Genomic DNA, 17002 nt, shown 5'->3' on the forward strand with positions numbered 1-17002 from the left:
TAAAGCGTAATCATTGGTTAATTAGTTGATTTTTGAATTTGAAGCTAAATGACTATAAACTTTTTTTTTTTAATAATTAAACTCACAACTTTTATTTATGCACTTTAATTATTTGCACTTATTATTTAGAATAATTGCAATCGTTTTTCAATGATTTGTAATCGTTAGTCCAAAATAATAATTACCCAAAAATAATTGAAAATAATTATGAGCAATTGAAAGTAATTGAAAGACATTTTAAGTAACTACTTTGAATATTAATTATTATTGAAAATAATTACGAGTAATTGATAGACATTCTAAGTAACTACTTTGAATATTAATTCATTTGCTAATTATTTTTGGATATTGTGAATTATTGCAAATTATTTTTAATATTGTGAATTATTGCAAATTATTTTTCGTTTCTATATAATTGTAATACATTAGTAATTCCAAATATTTAATCACTATGACAATAAATAATTTAATTGCTTAGTTAGCATAATAGAAATGTTAGCAGCTATGAAAATTAGTTTCACTTGCGGCTTATGGTTTCAAATTTCAAATAGTGTTTTGTTGTTTCTTGCACCACTGTGCAGCACTGTGAGCTCATTGAGTTTTCACTGGCAGTCATGCTCGGCTCAGCTGTGCGACGCTAATTGCCGCCTTGTGGATTTGCCATCAAGTCAACATGCCAGGCACATACACGGCCATGGACACGGCCACGGACAGCAGCAGCAGCAGCCGAACAGGCGAACTCCAGCTCCAACTGCTGCTCTACTTATCGACAGACACTTTTACTTTCGACTGAAAAGCGGCAGCGGCGACGGCGACGGCGGCGTCGGCAGAGATTTGTGCGTGCGTGCGCTTGACAAGCGATGGGAATCGATTAGCGGCGCCTTAAGCTCTGTCTGGCTGAGATGAGATGCGAAATAGAAGAGAGAGAGAGAGTGAGGGAACTCACTGTGGCATGACTGTTTGGCTTAATTACAATTATGAAGATTTTATTGGCTCAAAGCGCGCAGCATAAAATAAAACTCGAAACTCGAAGTTTTTGTGGGGAAATCAATCAAGCATTGATGTGGCAAGCGAATATGTCTGTGTGTGTGTGTGTATGTGTGTCGACAGCCTCAAAGAGCCTGCCACAGCACAGAGCACAGCATGTGCGTCTAACCCAAGCGGCAACGTCTGCTGAACCGAACCGAACTCAACTGAACTCACAACTCTCAGCTGAATTGATTGACGAATGTGGAATTTATTTTTTTTTGCAGTACATTTGCTTTGTTTTCTATTTTCTCTGTGGTTGCCAATTTCGCACACACACACGCTTTTGATTTCGGTTCGCTTAGTTTGCTTTCATTACGTATACGCCACGTGGTACGCTAGGCATTGATGAATTGTTGCTAAAGCAGAAGCTACTACAACTCGTTGTTCTGCTGGTTGCTGCTACTGCTCATTTGTTGTTGTTGTTGCTGGTGTTGCCTACGTGGCGCCATCAACTTGCCACAGCACAACATAAAGGCGACGACTTGTCCAGACTTAAGAGACTGAGAAACACGCGCCGCGGCGCTCGCTTCTGCTCCAAGTCGTAGTAAATAAGCAAAGCAATATTTGTGGCTATCATAAGTATTTAAAATCGCAGAACATTAATCAAAATGCTTACAATGTGTGTGTGTGTGTGTGTGTGTTGTTATCTCTGAATGGAAATCTTAAGTTACTTTGCTGGCGTAAGCTTATTGCGTTGACCGTAACACAACTTGTGGGGCATGCAACGTAATAGAAAAAAGAGAAGGAAAAACACAAGTGTTCAGCTCATTGAGCAAAGCTTAGCAAAGTCTGAGCTAATCCTCATGCTTATTAGTAGTTGAACTCGCTCACTCTCTCTCTCTCTCTCTCTTTCACTCTTCTGCGCTATTGCTTGTGCCTGGCTTTAAGTTGTGCCTGCATTCAATTTTTGGCTGTCTACTAAATCTTTAGCCGTCCTGTGCTTGTTTCTCTCGCTCATCATTACCCCCATGCACACATAACATACTTCATATCAATTTATATCCCTGTCCGTCCGTCCGTCCGTCTGTCTGACCACTGCCAGAAATTGTTAGCCTTGCCTTAGCCAGAGCGCGCGCCACTGTCGACGTCCTGTCGACTACTCCCATTTAACATTCAGTTCAGTTCGGTCTCCCCCTCGCACAGTCGCCGGGCTAGCAATATTTGCTCGTTGTTTATTATTTATTTACAATATTTTCTTATTCAAAATGAAGCCGCAAGCCTCTCCAAGTTATTGATGGCAAACACACACACACACACAAACAAATATATAAATGTATGTGTGTGACAGGTCCTAGGTCAAACCCTTTCCGATTCCCTTAGCTCCGCTGCTGCTGCCAGGCATTTATTATATTTTATTTTTTTCGCTTGCCTAACAAACTTGGCATAAAGTTATTTTTATAAGCTGCGGCGTTTTAAGAAAAGTTTCAAGGGGGTGGGGGCGACTCGAAGGTAACATAAATTATATATCGTTGCTTAATCAGAGTCAATGGCAGTGGATCAACAAACAAGCAAACAAGCAAGCATAAGCATTGTTTACATTACGTATACGCATTACGTATACAACAAGCCACACGTTAACATGTTTGTCCTCAGGCTCAGTCTGTCCGCACGAAAAAGTTCGTTGCCAAATGCAATGCAGCACATCAAACATTATTAACTTTGAAATTATGTACAACAACAATGAGCAACAACCAAAGCCAGTGTCAAGTTTATTACACACACAATTTAAATGTCGCTTGAAGCGCCGTTGTCCAGGCCTTTTGTACATAAATGGCCATAATAATTGTAAATTGGCAGCTTATGCGGCTACAAAATATTTGCTCACACTCTTTGTGTGTGTGTGTGTGACACTGCGTCTAATAAATTAATAAACAAAATATGTTTATGTGTATTTATGGTCTACGTGTTTTTCTACAAACTGACTTCATATATTATACTCAACAGCTCTAGCTCACTTTCTCTTGCTTTCTTTCTTTCTTTCTTTCGCAGCAATGAAAAATTTTATACGTGCTGCGATGAGCCCTATTTGGACATTACATTCAACATTACCATGCGACGCAAGACGCTCTTCTATACCGTTAATCTGATTATTCCATGCATGGGCATCAGTTTTCTCACCATTCTGGTTTTCTATCTGCCCTCGGACAGCGGCGAAAAGGTAAGTTCTGAATATAATGGAGCACATATGTTTATTTAGTTTATAACTTGTGCTTGGGTTAGTTTGAGAGTTGCAGCTCCGGAAGAGATGCTTCGATTAATTGCTTCGATAGTTTGTTGATAAGTCGCCTGCTGATTCTGAAGTCCAAGACAGCAAAGCTGCTCTACACTTTTCTCTTTTTCATTTATTCAGAGGCTTTTCAAGTCTTTTGGCTACCAGAATTGAAATTGAATTCTATGCATTCTAATTATTTAGTTTGAAGCCTATAGCTAACTCAATCTCAAGCGATTAATAATAGTAACAATTTATTTATTATATCTTGTTAAAAGATTTTAGTTTCGAGACTAATTGTCGACAATTTATGCTTTAGTTTTTTTTTATCATATGATTTTGCTTATATAGAATTTGCTTATATGGAATGTGTACTGTTTTTGATTTGAACTATAAAGCGTATATTATGTTGGTTGCAGCCAGTTTTGGCTATGCTCAGCTTATACTTTATTTATGTTTTATCTGCTCTCCTCCGCTCTCTTCAAGCTCCTACCTCAGTGAGCTTAATTTATAACTTACTCTATACATAAAGCGTATATTATGTTGGTTGCATCCAGTTTTGGCACAAGCACGTGCTCAGTTTCTTTCTAGCTACGAATTGCTCTATTAAGCTTTTATTATATTCGAGTTTTTTGACTACGTGTCGCTGCTGCTGTTGGGTCTTTGGCCCTTTTCATAATTTATTTTCTCATATGCGAACATTTTCATGTTCAACTCAGCATGGCAGCATTTTAATTTAAACTGAGCTATTTATGCTTTTAATTAAAAAATTGCAATGAAATAAAATAATTTTACACTTGAATGAAAATAATTTCTTTTATTTGCACTCATTTAACTTAAAATAAATAAAAACTGACATGCACGCACACACAGAAAAAAAAAAAACAACGACGCAGAGTTTGGACTGTGTGTGAGTGAGACAGCAATAGCTGTTAACCAACATGAGTGGCGTTTGCTCCACGCAATTTGTCTGGCCGAGCCGAACGTGAACGAAAACAGCAAATAAAACGTCATAATGCATAAATATAAATATATTTACATGCTTGCTTGGAACTTATGAATAAATTATGCTCAATTTTCAAAATAAATAAAATGCAAAGCAAATTTGCTGTGTGTGTGTGTGTCCGCGCGGACCTACAGAGCAACTGATATAGCCAGGCAGGCAGGCACAGTGGTTTACTTTATTATGAACTACAGTTCATAAATTTAGTTCGTTTCTAACATGGCCAATACCAAGGTGCATTGGTTTCTTTATTAAAGTCAATAAAAAGTTGAATTTTAATAGCAAATGTATGAAAAACAAAATAATTACAATGCAAAAATTATGATAAATTAGCTTGGCTTGCAAAAAAAACTCAATTAGCTTTTGATATAGCACAAAATCGAAGTATAAAACTAATGCATATTACTAAATCTGATAGAAAGCAAATGCTTAGATTGTTAATAAAATATTTTAGTTTTAATGTGGAATGAGTTTGCAGCAAAGATTTCATTTTTTTTCGCTTTATGCAGCAACAAATTAGCAACTTTCAAAGGCTATAAATGTTATACGTTTGCTACAAACGCGCACAAAGTTACTCTTTTCAATGTGTGTGTGTGTGTGTGCGAGTGTAAAAAAAATATGTGAAAAGCTGTGAATAGAGTTAGGAACTCACTTGTGCCGCAATCTCCGCAATTTCTTGCGTTGCGCACAAAATAAACAATTCATTGCGTTTTTATTTTACGGCCTATGCTGGCCGTGTGCCTTTTATGACTTTTCACTCCAACCCACCCACCAACAGAGCCTGCCAGCCACCCACTTCACTTGATGCTAGAGATGGGCAGGAGCCTGACTCGTGAAATGAAGAAAAGTCGCTGAATGGACCGTAGGAAAGTGAGGATTTCACACAATTACTTTCAATATTGCTGGATAAAATAAATCAGAGCTATAACTAAAGTCTGTCTGTCTGTCATTCTTCTCCCTGTACTTATCTCAATTTCTATTTTGAGCTTGCTAGATGCATAAATCTGCAGCTCTATTTCTCTATCGATCAAACAAAAGCTTCAATGTTTTACATATCGCGCTATAGCAACAATACGTACATTTTAAAATCTTTTAACGCTCGTTTAGGGTTTGGCTCGAGTCGCGTCTTTTGATAAATTTCAGCGCATTGTCTAACGTCGATTCGAGTCTTCCGAAGAAAACTCGGGAATTTTAAAAACTTTATAGGCGCATTTCGGGTTTGAGTCGAGTGGCGTCTTTTGATGAATTTCATCGGATTGTCTAACGTCGATTCGAGTCTTCCGAAGAAAATTCGGGAATTTTAAAAACTTTATAGGCGCATTTCGGGTTTGAGTCGATTGGCGTCTTTTGATGAATTTCATCGGATTGTCTAACGTCGATTCGCGCATTGTGAAAAATTTCAACGGATCGAGTCTCAGGCGCTCATCTCTACTTCACAACTGCAGTGAGGCTGAGGTAAAAAAGCACGCAGAGTTGTCGCCAATAATAACGTCCCTAAGGGTTGCCTATTGGTCAAGAGAGAGAGAATCAGAACGAGTGGAGTGGAGTTTTTTTTTTTGGCTGTTGCCAATCGCCGGCGCTGGCAACTGTAACGGAATCGAAATCGGAATTGCAATTGCAATTGGCAATTTACATGCATATGCGCTAACAACGCACTCCATTCATTCAATTGCCCGAGACACAATGTGCGTTCGTGTCGAATACTAAGTAGCCCAACCAGCAAACAGAGAGAGAGATACAGCTACAGATACAGATGCAGCAACAGTGTTGAAACAATTACATTTTATTGCGACAAGCTCACATAAATAGCGGAGCAGAGAGCGAACAAACATATGTAGATGGAATCGAATAAATATATGTATATATATTACGCATACACAGCCAGCAGCGCAGGAGCTTTACAATTTAAAGTGTAGTTAAATTAAGCGCACACACACACACATAGAGAGAGAGAGAGAGCGAGAGAGAGAGAGAGAGAGAAACTTATGTCTTTGTTCGTTTTAGTTGTCAAAGCAAAACTTGCAAGCTTAATTAGGCAGCTAGGCACTAATCGCTTTATAGAAATAGGCAAAGCTCTAAGACTAATTATGCCCAACAGAATTATGATATAATATATAAGTGTGTCTATCTGTCTGTGTGTGTGTGTGTGAGCGCACTCGAAGTAGCTTCTCGTTTGAACATTTAATTACTTTTTGCACACACAGTTCACATTACAAGCAGCTTACACACACACACACACACACACACACACACACACAGTTAGCTACTAGCATTTTCTTTTGCCAATGCTACACCTCAAGTGTCGCCTCAGTCGACTTAGCTCGCAGCTTAGCAGGCGCCGCTCGCTCCCTCTCTCTCTCTCTCTCTCCCTCTCCCTCTCAGCATTACTTCAATTAACATTTTACCTGAATTACTAAATAAATAGCACTTGGCACTTGATACTGCTGCTTTCCAATCTAAGCACACACACACACACACTAAGCGCCATAAGTATGCTGACAAGCTAGAAATCAAATGCATTGATTTAAGCAAACTGTACTCGTAGTTAAATTCATTATTAATGCAAATTCCATTGTACACATGTATTTAAGCTTTTAAAGCATAATTTATTGAATTAAATACATGCTAAGCTGCTAAGATGAAATATTACGTATACGCTTAGTTGCTCGACAAAATGATTTAAACGCAATACTTTATGCAATTAATTGCCAGTTGACAAAACTTCATTGTAGCTATAACATTTTTTTTTTGTATTGACAGTAAATATTCGTTATAAAATATAGAATTCAATCAATTTATTTTAATGCATAAGTAATAAATCAAATGTTCTTAATATAAATTAAAATTATTGAGGCTATAATTTGAAAACAATAAAAATTTAATTTTTAAGACAGCAGCAGAAATTTGTATTGCAAGCTTAAGCTTTTGATTTTGATTGTTTGCTAGCTTAAATATAAATGCGCATCTTTTGCTTACAAATGGCAACATACTTATGGCTATTAGTGTAGTCGGTATCAAATTTCATGCCTTGAATTGGGAATCGGGTTTTGAATTTACGCCCAGCTCATATTTTGTGATTTGTGTTAACAGCAGAAGAAATTTGCATGCAGCAACATTTAATACTTTTTACAAATACAAACAGAACTTATGCTCTCTAAATTGTTGTTGTTGTTGTTGTTGGCGTTGGCGTTTTCCGTTTACCTGCAGCTCAATTTCCTTTGAATAAATATTGACACCTGCAAATGAACTTGACTTGACTCTAACTCTTGCTCACTCTCTCACTCTCACTCTCACTCTCTCTGTCTGTCTGCAGGTCTCATTAAGCATATCCATTTTGCTGTCGCTCACTGTGTTCTTCCTGCTGCTGGCGGAAATCATTCCGCCCACGTCGCTGGTGGTGCCGCTGCTTGGAAAATTTGTGCTCTTCACAATGATATTGGATACGTTCAGGTGAGTGTGTGGATATCTATGCTAAATATGAATGTGAGTGCTGCGGCTAAGAGAGTCACGCACTAGGAGCGGTTCGATTTGCATGCCAAACTGATAAGACACCCCACCAGTGGGTGGTGCAAAGTGGGTGGATATAAAAAAATAAAATTCACTGCGCTGACAATTTTTGCTGCTTCTTTTTGCATTTTATGTGTGTGTGTGCATAGGTGTGTTTATTTTTTTTATTGTGGCCTCGTTTTGTGGCTTTGCCGCTTATTTGGCCAACTGCCCATATGGCCTGCCACGTTTTGTGGTGTGTGTGTGTGGGGGGGGCAAAACTTCATAAATTGCCAAGCAATTTACAGGCTGGTGCTGGGTGCCACGCCCAGCGCGCCCCGCCACACACAAATGTCCGCCTAATTGTTGGTAAACAAAAGTCGAGCTTTGCGCCCAACTCTGTCTCTGTCTCTGTCTCTGTCTCTTGCTCACTTTTATTGAGGGAATCCTGTTGCGGACGCGCGCTGCCTGTACCACAAATGATGTAATTAAGGCAGGCAACGGTCCAGCCCCAGAACAGAGCAGAGCAGAGCAGACCAGACCAGACCGAGCGGCAACAACAACTAATTAGACAGACGTCAGGGCGTCGCAAGTTAATTAGCCTCTCAGACTAAGCAATGGAGCAAGCGACGGCGACTTATTAGCTCCGAGCTTGCTCATTTTAAATTGCACATTTAATTTCATTTCATTTTTTCTCTGCGCAGCAAACAATTGAATTTCAATTATTTTGTGTTTTTGATTTTGCTGCGGCCACATAACAAATTAAATATTATTAATTTGCTAATTGTCTCGAAAGCGATACGCGCAATTAGTCTGAACTAAATACAAGTCGTGCTTGCTTCAATAATATTTAAATGTTATCGAATTTCTTTATTCGCACTTGGCATAGCCCAAGTCAAGTTTTCCTAGAATTCAGCCAATCTACTCTACTCTCTATAGCTTAACACTCAGCAATGTTCCCAGAATTTGCGCTCATGAGCATTAGAATAATAAATAGAGTACGGAATGTTACTCTAGCTGCGGTCTGGGGGGCGCTCTAAGTCAACAAATTGAGGCATTAGCATATGCTAAAATATTTGTAAAAATCAAAAATCATATAGATGAATGGACTAAATAATTGTACAAAGGCATACAAAATAAAAGCATCAAAATATCGATATGAAAATTCAAACACATTGCAATACGTTGGAAATATTTTGTTTTATAACAAACATAAAAAATAATAAAAATAAAGCATATTAAATTTATTTAAAGAACTATTAGACTAAAGCAGTTCTGTTTGGCTTTTTGCCAGTAGTTGTATCTGCTATTATTATATAAAATTCAATATTGAAATACTTATTTGAATTAATTTAAGCAAATGCTTTTTTTGCTATTAAAATTGTTGCAACATTTGGGAAAAATCCAAACAGATCTGAGTGCAAGCAAAACGTTAAAACTAAAATTGCATAGATCAATAAAATAATAATAAAAATAAAGCATATTAAATTTATTTAAATAATATGCGTATTAAAAATTAACACTTAAGCAGTTCTGTTTGGCTTTTTGCCAAATGAATCAATTGAAACAAATGCTGCTAATCATTATGCTAATTTATTTGTTTGCTAATAAATTGTTGCAACTTTGGGGAAAAATTCAATCACAACTGATTTAGTGTTAAAAAATTGGAAGAAAAACGTTATGCAAACAAAAAAAATAATAATGAAAATAATTGTATACAATTTATTTTGAAAAAACTCCAATCAGTTTGGGTTTAGTGTTAATTTTTAGTATTGAAAACTAACACTAATTAACACTTAAGCAGTTCTGTTTGGCTTGCAACATAAAAATTATAATTATATAAAATTTATATTGACATACTTAATTGAATTTTTATTTATTTATTTATTAAGTTTACAAAACTAGACTAACTTAGTTGGTAAAGCGCTGGCAAGATTAAGATTAAGATTAAAATTAATGATATTAGGTCTATTAGTTTATTATAAAAATTAATAAATTTAAATTTTGGTATTTTGGTAAATTTTTATTTATGTACATTTTGGGTATTTTTATATTTTGTGGTTTAGGTTGGAAGCTTTTAATTAAATTCTAATTAATTGAATTAATATAAACAAATGCTGCTAATCAATTTATTTGTTCAAATGTGCTAATTTATTTGTTTGTTTTTACATTGTTTGCAGCATTTGCGTCACTGTGCTGGTGCTGAACATTCACTTCCGTTCCCCGCAGACCCACACTATGGCGCCTTGGGTGCGCACCGTGTTCATCAATCAGCTGCCGCGTTTTCTCGTGATGCGGCGTCCGCTCTATCCGATCAGCGAAATGATGTAAGTGCCACCAGCAACTTGCCACAGTCGCTCACTCATGCGTTCGCTCTCTCTCTCACTCTCTCTCTCTCACTCTCTCTCTCTCACTCTTTAGTAAATCCTCGCGTCGTTTGATGGTGCGCACTTGCAATGGGCTGGAGCTGCGAGATCAGATACCACCACTGCCACCGCCAGTGGCATTGTCGCGGTAAGCCCCATTCATGCCACATGTGGCAGCTTCGCTAAGTTTACTTTTGCTTGCAGCATGCATCACAGCCCCAAGACCACGTCGCGCAGCACTTCGCCGCATCTGCAGCATCGCATGCAACCGAATGTGAGTCTCATGGACGATGGACTCATGGGTGGCGTTGGCATGGGCGGCGCCTCCACCATCACTGGCCACTTGAGCAGCCTGTATCCACCCACAATGTCGAATCAGCAGACCTCGACCACATCCTCGCTGATCGATGCACAGTATCATAATCAATACCAGCAGACGGGCGGCTCGCTGCTGGATCATCCGCTGACGCCGACCAAGTTCCGCCAGATGACCTCCACCTCCAGCCAGACGGGCCAAAATGGAGGAGCCGCTGCTCATCATGCATCGCATTCGGGCAATTCGAAGAGCAACTCGACCATGACGTTGGCCCATCAGGCAAGCCAAGCTAGCCAGACGGGCAGCCAGGGAGCGGGTGCGGGTGCGGGTGCGGGCTACCATTTGTATCGCCAGCAGTCGAGCTGCTCCGCCAACTTCTCGCCATTGCCGCTGCACGCGCATCAGGCGCACGCCTCGACCACCACCTATGATTTGGGCTTCGGCGGCAGCCACCACAATTCCAATGTGATAAAGTCCACGACGACGGTGAACTCGGTGGCCACCGCATCCACGCTAGCCGACTCCTGCTGCGCGGCGCCATTCAGATACCATCAAGGCCTCAATCTAGGCATTTCAATCCTCGGAGCTGCTACACCAGCAGCAGCAGCAGCGACCCACCACATCAGCTCAAGCTGCAGCTCAAGCTGCCGCTGCCGCCGCCGCCGCATCACAGGCAGCGGGCACACCACCGCCGCCGCCACCACCACCACCGCCGGCCTGTGATATACTGCCCGCCTGCCAGCGCGAGGGCGGCCCACACTGCTGTATGCGGCGGCGCCAGCGCTGGCACACCTGCCCGGAGCTGCACAAGGCCATGGACGGCGTTACGTACATTGCGGATCAGACGCGCAAGGAGGAGGAGAGCACTCGGGTGAGTCTCGTCTCAGTCGGCAGCAGACAAAAAGGAAGAAGCTCAGGCTCGCCAGCTGGGGGTCATAATAAATAAGCGAGAGCCTGGGATTTATTAGAGCGTATCCATAATCGATAGTCCGGGCACACACCTCGCCCCGGGGAATGGGAGCACGAGCAATGGGCAGCAGTTGTTAATAGTCCACTACAGTCCATAGCATTGGCCTTTTGTTGACCTTTCGTTATTCGATGTGTGTGTCCTTTTGGGGCAGCAGCTGGGGAGCGTCGACGACACACACATGTGTGTGTGCCTTTCATAGTGCTGCGGAGTAGCGTGGGAGTCGGGACACGGCTTATGTCTGTGCGCAAACTTTTAATGACTTTTCATGCGTCTTAAGCAGCAGCAGCAGCAGGCAGGCAGGTCCTGCGACCCTCCGACTCAGGGTAATGAATGTCTTGTGCGCTGGCGTCACAAATTCTCATCAAAGTATTTTATTAAAATTACGCACAATCATTATTGGAATGCCAAGAGTGCTGCAGGACGACAACACGAGTCCTGCGAGCGATTTACATGCAAGGCACAAAGCGTAGTCAGTTGTTCAATTCATTGATTGCTGCCATTTCAAATTTAAATGCCACTTGAACTATTTTTATAGCTTACGCTATTAACGAAAGGTGGCTGGGGCAAGTGCACTAGTGCACTTTGAGCCAATTGTGTGTGTGTGTGTGTTGAATTGCTTGATTAATTAATCAACAGCTTGACTGACGGCAATTAAATGTAATCTCAAGCTGGTTGTGTAAAATATATTTATTAATAAAAGGCAGGGGCTGGCCGTAGTCAATTTGCATTAATTGCATGAATAGCTTAATAAGCGTTGTTAATGACGAAAGGTGTCTAGTCTGGTAGCTAGTTCGCTTTGAGTCAGAAGTTGTGCTAATTGCGCAGCTGCAATTAAATTTAATCCCAGCCAAGCGCCAAGCGCCAAGCTAATGTGTAATATAGCATACTTATTAGCGCCAGAAGTTGCTTTGCTGGGCATGTAAAATATTTGTAAAGCATGTGGGAATAGCGTCCGAAATGATCATTTTGTGGTATTAAATTAAATCTCAGTCAAGTGCAAATATAAAAAAAGCTACTATGAGCTGCTGGGCTGGGCTATTGGCGAAAGGTGGCTGGCTAATTGGGTTGGGGGTAGTTCGCTTTGACTGAAGTTGGGCGCTAATTGCAGGCTTAACTGTAAAGCGCACACTGCATTTAAATTTGCTAACATTCAGCAGCTATTTCCATAGCCCAACTGTCTGATTGGGCATTTAATTTAATGCTACAAACGAGCAAAATAATGCGCAATATTTTTTACGCTAATAAGCGCAATATACGCACTTTGTATGAAGCCAAGCAAGCTGCAGTTATGCCACATGCAATGCAATCACAATAGCTATAAGTCTAACGAAAGGTGGGGGGTTGGTGGACAGTTTGCTGTCACACGAACTGCTAACAAGCAAAATAAAAAAATGGCAATAAGCGTTGCCTATTGTGTAACTAGCGAAGCGTAGCTAGCGCAGTAGCTAGTTCACTTGCTAATTGCAGTCTTCACTTTAAGACGATCTATTTTAATAGTTTGGGGCGTCTAAGTGCTGCGACTTATGTAAAAATATTTTTCTATAGCATACTTATGCGCGCCATTTTTGATTTACTTGAGCTGTGAGCTGTGTGATGCTATTAGCAAAATAATTGGCACGAGTGCACAACAACTTGTTGTTGTCAACATTATTATTGTTATGACTGTGCTACTTATTTGCAACGCCTGTGCTGCAACTGCAACTGATTGCTTTGTGCTCTGTTCTGCGCTCTCTTTGCAGGTTAAGGAGGACTGGAAATATGTGGCCATGGTGCTGGATCGTCTCTTTCTTTGGATATTCACAATAGCCGTCGTTGTGGGCACCGCCGGCATAATACTCCAGGCGCCCACGCTCTACGATACTCGTGTACCCATTGACATCAAATTGTCGGAGATAGCATCAACGACGGCGAAGCCAAACGTGGCCAGACCCGTTTTGTAAGTGCGCCCCACCAACAGAAAAAGCCCAGGGGCAGCCAACAACAACACACACACAAACACAAACACACTGAGACACACACACAGCAATTGAGCGTGTGAGCATTTCTTTTCGTATATGCAGTTTTATTAATTTTGTATTGTGACAAGAGCAGCAGCGACAACAATTTGGAGCGCGTCGGCAAGTACTGCTGTTTTCTATTATTTATACTAATATTATATATAGATATATTAATAATATTTACTAATTAAACTAAAAACAAATAACTAACAAAACATAAATGTTCACAAGCAGCAGCTAGCACAATAATTAACAAAAAAAAAAAAACTATACACAGATGAGAGTACATTTATATTATTTTTGTTGTTGCACACAGCTTGATGTTTAAATGTTTATACGGAGCTGCAGCTAAATTTGCGCCATTTTCCAATACGAGTTCATGCACTGCCCATAAAAGCGTGCTACACTTTTTGATAATTTATTTTCTTTGCTTTGCTAATTTATTTCGTTTACATTTTTTGCTAAATAAGGCCATAAGGGACAGCTTAGCAAACATGCCCAAGTGCTTGCACTAAATGTTAGTTAACTAAACGACGAGCAGACATAAGTATGTGTGCACACACACACACACATGCATGGCAGTGCTGTCAATTTAGTAAGCTTATGGCTATTGTTATAAGCTAGACAGCTAAATATTTTAAAAAGTGTTTGCAATATCTTAAGGCGTTAAAAATTTTAAGGTTTAATACAAATTTCGTTTTAAAGAAATTTCAAAAACTTTGAACTAAAAAGCAAAGACTGTGGCTAATTTTCAAATATTCTGCATTAATATATTTTACAAAAATACTATTTTATTTTTATTTTAAGCTTAAGAAAATATTCTGCATATTTGCTGTTAATTTTGCTTGCATTTAAATTTAGTTAGTAATTTCTTTAACTATTTGTATTATTTGTTGGCATTGTTTAAGTCACAATTCGCAGCAGTGTTATATAGTAAACATAATGTCACGAACTTGCCGCTTGAGACAGACACAGACAGACAGACAGACAATGGCAAAGTAAGAAGCTGCGGCAAGTCGAACTGCAAATGATGCATGCAAATTAGCGCATGTAAACAACAATACACACACACACACACACACACACACGCATACAATTGCAAATTGCATGCTCAATGTGCTGCGCTCATTTGGCTTGCAGCAATAAGTTCGCAGCAATGCTTTGTTATTATGCCCAAATATAAACGTGTGTGTGTGTGTGTGTGTGTGAGTGTGACTAACAGCATTTGTGGAATTTAAATTCAATTTTAATGTGTCAGCTGCGCGCGTGTGCTTTGCCTAATTGGCCAACAGCGCAGCGAAAACACAAAATATTCACATTAGCCTGGGAATTGCTTTTGTTTGTTCTCGTTGTTCTCGTTGTTGTTGTTGTTGTTCGGCAAACACATCGAACTATTTATGTTGCTAAATAATTTTTCTACATTTGTTTTTCGAGCCTTAATGCACTTGTGCGCGCATAATTTATGCAAATTTTTGCAGACGCAAATTTACGCCGGAACCAAGACTACGTTACCTGCAGTCACGTGCCAGCAACACAAACACACACACACACACACACACACACACAAACAAACAGGCAATGGCACATAAGTAAATTTAGTAAACGCGCTGCAAACTTTTATTGTCTTTTATACGCTTATTTTTTGCCTTTTTTTTTGCTTTTTTTTTTGGTTAGTCGGCTCGTTTGTTTTGCGCTTTTATGCTGATAGCATTAGCTGCGTTTATCAGTTGGCTCATAAAAATTCGAATAATGTTGATTAGGGGCTGACCAAAAACGACGACGACGATGGGGCCGCAATTCAAAAGCTAACAGTGGGAAATTTTAACAGCAGCCGCCGCTGTTAGGCGCTTACAGCTATGCACAGGCGACAAAACTAAAGCAAACGATTGCGTTAGCCAAACAAATGCAAAAAAATGTCAAAACTATAAACTGCAACTAAAGTGGCAGCGTTAACTGCTAAACTGCAAAATTTATTATAAGTTGACGCCGCTTTTGTCGCCTGTGCGAGACCGCAAATCATAATTGCTCAACAATAATATGAACTGTGGCCACACACAGGCAGCGACAGCAACACAAAAAGGACATTAGCACAGGCTATCGCCTTGACTGCCAAACAACAACAACAACAACAACAACTGCTGCCCATAAGCTATGCAGCCTTATGCTCTGGCTTTTGTTGTTGATTGTAATACGGCTCGGCTTTTGTTTCATGCATTTTGCTATTTGACATTCTGCTGCTCCTGGGGGCTGCCGCTGCTGCGATGCGTATCGCATGGAGTTTGTTATAACTTTTGCCGCCTAAAAAAGAGCGACAGCGAGAGCGAGAGCGCGATAGCGCGCTGCTGGGCAATCATAAAATTAACGGCCCGCCCCAACCCAAAGCCGTACCCAGCGCCTGTTTAATGTTGCCTATCTACTATTTGTTGCCCCAGCCCCCCTCTCTCTCTATCTCTCTCTCTCTCTCTGTCTGTGTGTGTGTGCCCACCTAAACGCTCAATGGCAGCGACAAATTTATTGCTTGCTAATAGGGAAAACAGCGCTAAATGGACAAAGGACTAACTTTGGCAGGCCGCCGTCGTCTTTGCTTTGCTTTCTTTTTTTTAACTCACACCACAGCCTTATCGTTAACAAAAGCAGTAGCAACAACAACAGCATATATATACATATATATATATATATATTATCATGTGCATGTTTATAAACATAATTTGATTAGAACTAAATTTTGCCGCACACAAAACTTGCTCTTGAGCTAATTAGCATTTAATTTAATTTGAAATTTTCAAAACAATGTTGCTGCAACACTCTGCGCTTATGTGTGTGCGTGTGTGTGCTAACATTTAATTTTTGTTATTAGCACTTAATATAAATATTGCATAGTAAGCACGTTTTAATTTTTGAACATATTTAAGCAAATTGCATTGCGCGCGTTTCATAAACTGCACATAGCATGCAGCTTTTGTCAGTCTGCGTAAGCAAAATTCAAAATTGTTAAGCATAAAAAACTGATTTCAACTACTTGGCACCAAAAACAAAAAAAATTGTAAACAACAAATGCTAAACAAATTGCACATAATTAAAGTGAAATGTATGAATGATATAATTACTATAGCGCACTCAAATTGGCATTGACTATACTAACTAAAAAATAAATGTTTACAAAGCACAAGGTTTTTGTTAAATTTATTTTATATTTTTTAGCTTTGATTGCAGCTACTTAAACTGGCTTTAATCTTTACTTAGACACTTTGCAGTTTGCTAAAGTTAATGCCAGCTCATCTTAGATAAAAAAAAAACAAGCTAAATTTATAGTTATAATTTTATTTTGTGTTCCACCCAAGTATAAAAAACTTTAGAATTCAATTCCCATTTGCTCAGCCGAGCGCTGCTATATAAAATTATTTATGTGTGACTACAAAAACTTTGACAACAATATTCATTTCAATTTCAACTTCACACAGCACGTTTCACAAATATCACTAGAAAGTAAAAAATGATAACAAAAAAATGGGAAAAAAAAGAAAACAAAATTAATTGTTTAGCCGTAAAATTGTTGTATAATTTTTTGATTAATCAGGCAAATTGGTCAGCAAAGCAAATGAAAAAAAAAAAAAAATGTTGCACAT

At 39.4% G+C, this 17002-nt stretch overlaps 1 protein-coding gene across 1 annotated transcript in view; it reads left to right on the forward strand.

Annotated features, from left to right (window-relative positions):
• The window catches only part of LOC108605452 (acetylcholine receptor subunit alpha-like), a 37912-nt gene extending 24417 nt beyond the window's left edge, over positions 1-13495 (forward strand). The window contains 7 exon segments of the mRNA XM_017995137.2: positions 3019-3187; positions 7555-7691; positions 9908-10054; positions 10149-10241; positions 10298-10981; positions 10983-11280; positions 13119-13495. Coding sequence (XP_017850626.2) covers positions 3019-3187; positions 7555-7691; positions 9908-10054; positions 10149-10241; positions 10298-10981; positions 10983-11280; positions 13119-13319 — 1729 coding nt within the window. The 3' untranslated portion in view covers positions 13320-13495.
• Positions 13496-17002: the final 3507 nt, after the last annotated feature.

This window comes from Drosophila busckii, chromosome X (genome assembly GCF_011750605.1).
Source record: "Drosophila busckii strain San Diego stock center, stock number 13000-0081.31 chromosome X, ASM1175060v1, whole genome shotgun sequence".
NCBI lineage: Eukaryota > Metazoa > Arthropoda > Insecta > Diptera > Drosophilidae > Drosophila > Drosophila busckii.